The sequence below is a fragment of the Xiphophorus hellerii genome, chromosome 14 (genome assembly GCF_003331165.1).
Source record: "Xiphophorus hellerii strain 12219 chromosome 14, Xiphophorus_hellerii-4.1, whole genome shotgun sequence".
NCBI lineage: Eukaryota > Metazoa > Chordata > Actinopteri > Cyprinodontiformes > Poeciliidae > Xiphophorus > Xiphophorus hellerii.
Window position 1 is genome coordinate 16,672,007 of NC_045685.1, and position 6,275 is coordinate 16,678,281.

The following is a 6,275-nucleotide window of genomic DNA, read 5'->3' on the forward strand; positions in this document are numbered from 1 at the left end:
TAATGGACACTATCAATTGCCACACAATCTTAAAGGTGTGTGGACTTTGACTGAGTCATTCTGAAGCACAAACACAGGCTTGTTGTTTAAGACTGTTGACATGCTGAAAGGTGAACCTCTGTCCCAGTCTCCATGCAACCATGTATAGCATCTCTGCCTCTGCCATAGAAACTCACCCCCACAGCATGATGCTGCCACCACCATGTTTCATGTTGGCAAGGGGATGTCCAGGGTAAAGAAGTTTTAATACATGGCTCAAGTCAAATTGCTAACAGAAATTGGTTTGTGGTCCCTTACTCGCTCCCTCTCAAGCATCTGGCTTTGATGTACCTCACTCTGTTAAAACTGTTTTTTTCTTATTACCAGCTCAGTTGGAGGTTGAACCGAATATTAAACAAAATTAAACAGTTGTTGCAATTGATTCACTCTGTAGATAGATTTTTTTAAAATTTGAACACTGTTGGACTTAACTGATTTATTTAATATAATCTTAAATGCTTAAACTGAGTTTGTAGCCTTCCAAAATGTTCTGACGTGACTTTAGTTGTAGACAATGCAAATAAACTGAATATAATTAAGATGAAATGGTCTTTGAGATCTTCTATTCTTTTATATATTCAGAAAAAAATAATTACGTACAAATATTAGGCGCACTATTTTAGACTGACTGATTGCAGTATTGCTGCTGCAAAAAAAAGAGTAAAAGTAAATTAATATGAAACCTGGCGTGTCCCCTTGTGGGCAGAGGTTGCTATTGCAAGTACCGGTGACCTCTACTGTTTATTCTTTATTAGTATTTAATGACAGTTAATTTAATGGCATTTTATTAAATTGATAATTGACTGCAATTTTACTGATTCAAAACTCGCTGAATTTTATGGCTGTAAATACGGTTTAAAAGTAAAATTCAAAACTTGCGTAAATAAAGTTATATGGAACTGTGACAAAATAACTTATTTTTTAGGATTTTTGGGGGGGATAAATGATAAATCTTATCGAGTTAAGTCTACCACGTGTAATTGGGATCAGTCTCATTTATATTTCTCCATGTAACTTTGTGACCACACCCCCTATGGGAATTTTGAGTCTTTATATGATCCGTATCATTCGATGCACCTCAGCAAAAACAGTTAACCGTTTAATCTGATGGTAGCATCCTGGTTTCTGAACATGATTTTGTGGTTTGAAATTTTAAATAATTTACTATTCCAGCTCATCCTTTGCTATTGTTTCCTACGTTTCTTGGGGCATGTTTGTGATAAAACTTCACAAAAAGTTCCGTAAGATATTTACTTAGTAAGACTGCAATCTTTCCAGCTCAGAATGAGAGAAAGACAAGACGCCATACACTAAATAATAAACTATAGTGAACAAATGCAACGCTGTAGCAGACAAGCATTCAGAGGACCTTCGGATCTCATCGTTCACCCGAAAGAGTAAGCACAAAAAGCCGGCTCGGCCACGGACGACACAGAGCTCTTCCTGTGACAAAAACGACTGCATTGTCCGATTGAGACCAGCATGGTATTCTCCAACAGACAATGAAGGATATACGACACCTTTCTACGTATATTACTGAGAGATATATTCGGTTTTAAACTATATAAACCAGCGAGATAGAGAGAGTACGGCAGCTAAGAAAGCATGTTCCCGCGAGACTTTGCGTGGGGAGCGGCAACATCTGCGTACCAAATAGAAGGTAAACACAGCCACGAGACTTTAACTTTGTTCTAGCTGATTAGGTTTTGTGAGAATGCATGTCTCATTTAAGTTCAGTTTAAGCAAATACAGGAAGCTAAATGCATGTAGGTCTTTATACACAGGCTGATATACAGTACATTCAACTTATTAAAAGGAGTATTAAATTAATGAATTTCATGGGTTGTATACGATTACCAACTAATATCTTGTCTTACAGAACTGGTCGGAAGAGTGCAAAATGATCTAACCAATCTATTGCAGTCTGTAACAACATTACAGTTGCAATAGAATCATCAGAGTCGAGGAAGAGTCTACTTTATTTATGATGCACTTAAAAAAAAAAAGCATGTTGCACGACGTGGTTCACAGCAATGATTGGAGACAGCTAGTTTTTAATATAAAATTATTGTTCATAAAATAAAACCACAAATTTTGTCTTATAAGATAATGGCCTTATTTTGTATTTTAATAAAGTTTAATTTTATTATGTAAAATTCTAAGTTTTAAAGTAGTTTTGTGAATAAAATAAAAGTGGACATTAAAAACATTAAACCGAAATGTCAAACTGCATCTAAGTTTTCCAGGTAAATTCAAATAATTGCAATTGCAAGCTGCTTTATAGGACCAACAGATGAAACAATGTACAGAAATATAAAATCATATATGTTCAGTCATTAAAACTCAGTTCAGTTCCATTTTATTTCAGTTCAGTACCAGATTTTATTTTGGCTATAATCATATTCAATTTAGTGTGTATATATATATATATATATATATATATATATATATATATATATATATATATATATATATATATATATATGGTGTCATATATATATATATATATAAACACTTTTAGAAGTAGTTTCTTTTCATGTTAGTACCTTCAGTCCCTTCTTCTGTTTACATATATGTTCTGGTTTAGGTGGATGGCAAACTGATGGAAAGGGACCAAGCATTTGGGACACATTTTGTCATGAAAAAGGTCGAGTTTTTGGAAATCAAAATGGAGATGTGGCCTGTAACAGCTATGAGCTGTGGGAGAAAGACCTGGAATGCATCCAACAGCTTGGCCTGACGCACTATCGCCTGTCTCTGTCTTGGGCACGCCTCCTGCCTGATGGGACGACGCGAAATGTCAACCAGAGAGGTAATACCATACTCTTAAAAGACTGATAGCAGAATAAAACCCAACTCTAAAGAGGATGATTTCATTATAACTGTTTCTCCAACAGGCGTGCAGTACTACAACAGAGTGATAGATGACTTGCTGGCATGCAATGTATCCCCAATGGTCACTCTGTACCACTTTGACCTGCCCCAAGCAATTCAAGACCTTGGAGGATGGAAATCACCTGGTATAGCAACTCTCTTCGATAACTACGCCAAGTTTTGCTTCCAGACGTTTGGGGATCGGGTCAAACTCTGGATCACCATCAATGAGCCACAAGTTTGTGCCAAACTAGGTCACGAAGTTGGTATCCATGCCCCGGGGCTGAAAGAAAAAGGCACCGCTGCTTACCTGGTGGGGCACAACATGCTGCGAGCTCACGCCATGGCTTGGCACAGCTACAACTCCACGTACAGGATAACGCAGAATGGTGCAGTGTCTTTGGCCCTCAACAGCGACTGGCTTGAGCCTTTAGAGCCAGGTCGTAGTGAGGACATCACCTCTGCTGAACGTGACCTCATCTTCACTCTGGGGTGGTTTGCCTGGCCTGTGTTTGTTACCGGAGATTATCCAGAATTGATGAGATTTTCCATAGAAACTCAGTCCAAGATGATGGGATACAGTGATGACTTGAGGCTCCCCAGGTTTTCAATCGATGACCCTCCCATTTTAGGAACTGCTGACTTCTTTGCACTGAACTATTACACATCCCGGAAGGTCAAGTCAGGCGGATGCAACGATCAGATGTTGAGTATGAAGAGGGACTTGGATGCAGAAGAGGTTTTAGATCCATCCTGGCCCATTTGTGGGGTGTCATGGTTGGCTGTTGTTCCAAATGGCTTAAGGAAACTTCTTAAATATATAAAGGTAAAATAAAACTTCATCCCTTTCAATAATCACCTCCAGAAGCACAATGATGCCTCATTAGTGCTGTCACATCGTGTGAAACGGTTACTTTGTTGGAAAAAAGTGTTTGCAAACGAGCAATTTCCTGCAGTTGTGGCTCGTCACAGGCCATTAGCTTGAACCTGGTGCTGTTAAAAGCAGCCAATCTGTCTCCTCTGAATGCCTGACAACCATGATGACTTGCTTGACAAAAACATTTACCCTGTGACTTTCCAGGATGTCTTCAACAACCCGACAATCTACATTACGGAGAATGGTTTCGCTCAGGTCGGCCGGCTGCAAATTGAGGATGTTGAACGATGCAAGTTTTACAAAAGCACCATTTTGGAAGTGGCTAAAGGTAGTATTGACAATTGCTCTGCAGTGAAGAAAACATTTTTCAAACCAGTGAAAAAAAAAGTGAATTGGAGGAGTTTAGGTTGTGGTTGTCCAACATGGAAATTATGTTTCAGAGTAAATCTTGCACAGACTTTTCAAGTATTCCCCAGTAAGTGCTTACACACTGTAGTAACAGTATACTTGAACTCAGTTTAGTTTTAGTTTTTGTTGAAAGCTGAAGATCTTAGCATACTTCTTTAGCAACACCCAGAATTCACATGATTACATTTTTTCAATGTCTTGTGCTGATTTATTGAAATTAGGGCAGCCAATGGTCAGTATATTTGTTTTTTTATTCGCTTTTGATCCATAACTATAAGATGTTTAGATCTATACAATCATAAAAGAACAAAAAAAGTACACCCTTTTATGCATCATTGCTTTGGTCTTCACCTCACCATATTTGGATCTAATTTCAAGTGTAAACCCCTTTGTCTTTATTAAGTAAAGACAAAGTACTTCTTAAAAAAAAGAAATTTGGAACAAAGTTTTAAACACATTTAGATTTTTGGGGGGGTGTTTCTTCTTTTTACCTTGACAGTACTTGTTCTTCCCTCTGCAGCAGTTTATCGAAGGTTTTCTTTAGGTGGAGTTCTACATTTTCTTTTAAACAGAATTTCTTGAATAAGCAATACATTTATGAGGTTGTGGAACAGAAGAATTAAGCTTGATGCCAGTAACTGGCCTGTGCCTAGTCCAGGGGTAAGCATCGTCTACAGTCCAAAGAGCCATTTTGCCCTCAGACCAGCTAAATAAAACAAGTTTAGAGCTGCAAATGTACCACAGCCTTTTGAGAAAGCTGTGGTACAGTCCAGTGGCAATATGCAACAGTAACATTGCAATTACATAATTTCAGAATATCATGCAACTCTGTATATTATAAAACTTCCCAGCATGCTCTCTGCATATAATTATCTAAGTAATTATATATATTCCTGTTATATATATATCCTAAAACTGCATGGTGATAGTCTTCTGACTTGTTTAAACCGATGAGTGAATATTTAATCAAAGAATATAAAAATTAAAAAGTCCCATATTTCATGTCCTTCTTATGTTTTGTGTTTAGCTATAGAAGAGGATGAGGTCAACGTCCGTGGGTATTTTGCATGGTCACTGATGGACAACTTTGAATGGGCAGATGGATTCAGCGTTCGTTTCGGCCTGTTCCATGTCGACATTTCCGATCCCGAGCTGAGACGAACCATTTACCAGTCTGGGAGGGAATATGCGAAGATCATCTCAAAATACAAATCTGTCTGACCCACATGAGAAGAAGTTGGCAAAGTGGATGTTTTTTTTGTTTTTTTTTAAAGCTGACTATTACAGCGGGGTGATTAAAAAAATACAAGAAGCATTTTGTAAGTGAGGAGTTTAAGGTACAGAAAGTAAAGATTTGTTGAGCTCATATGATTCCACCTTAAAACTTTTTGATTTTGGAGATCTATCCTGGTATTATTGGGGGTCTATGTATATATTTGAGATTTTATGTGTAATTTTTAACAAATTATAACTTTAACATACATTTTTAACATATTATAATTTATGTTATATTATAATTAACATAAATGTTAGTTTTTAAGAAAGTCTAAAAAAAAAAACAACAAAAAACGAACAAAATGGTTGAAAGAAATATTTAAAATCCCCAAATTAATAATAGTCTTGCAGACTTATATTTATTGGTTATACCCACTTATACTTGCAGGGTCATGGACATACACCCAAGCGAATCTAAACAAGATTAGTTAATTTTCTAAAACCTGGTAAATCCAACAATATAGAAGAATCAACATGCTTTTCCCTTGGAGATTTAAGAGCCTGCTGTATCTATTTGCCATAAAGACTGAGATGATGATGCATTTAAGGACATATTTAGTAAGAAAGAGTAAGAGCTTTTATAGAAATCAGGACGTGGATGGCATCTGTGAGGCTACACTGCCACCTTGTGGTTCAAACAGGAAGTACAGCTCAGAATTCAACCCCTCAACTCCTTGTGTCACAATCGACAGTATTGTGTGACATGATGTGGTGATTTATGACATGTTGGATAAACAATACACAAGTGAAGTAGCTCTCTTACCACAATACATCTCACAGTTACCACAATTAATATTAGGGC

The 6,275-nt window shown here is 37.0% G+C and overlaps 1 protein-coding gene across 2 annotated transcripts; it reads left to right on the forward strand.

The window, feature by feature from the left end:
• The first annotated feature begins 1,469 nt into the window (after positions 1-1,469).
• Positions 1,470-5,597, forward strand: gba3 (glucosidase, beta, acid 3). 2 transcript variants are annotated; one of them, XR_004341713.1, is made up of 5 exons: positions 1,470-1,699; positions 2,627-2,851; positions 2,937-3,739; positions 3,995-4,858; positions 5,226-5,405. XR_004341713.1 is itself a non-coding variant. In XM_032582102.1 (5 exons), the coding sequence occupies exons 1-5, from the start codon at positions 1,645-1,647 to the stop codon at positions 5,417-5,419; spliced, it is 1,401 nt and encodes a 466-aa protein (XP_032437993.1). In that variant the 5' UTR covers positions 1,470-1,644; the 3' UTR covers positions 5,420-5,597. The 2 variants fall into 2 exon arrangements, 1 of the variants encoding a protein (XP_032437993.1); XM_032582102.1 differs by having other exon boundaries at positions 3,995-4,118; positions 5,226-5,597.
• The last annotated feature ends 678 nt before the right edge of the window (positions 5,598-6,275 follow it).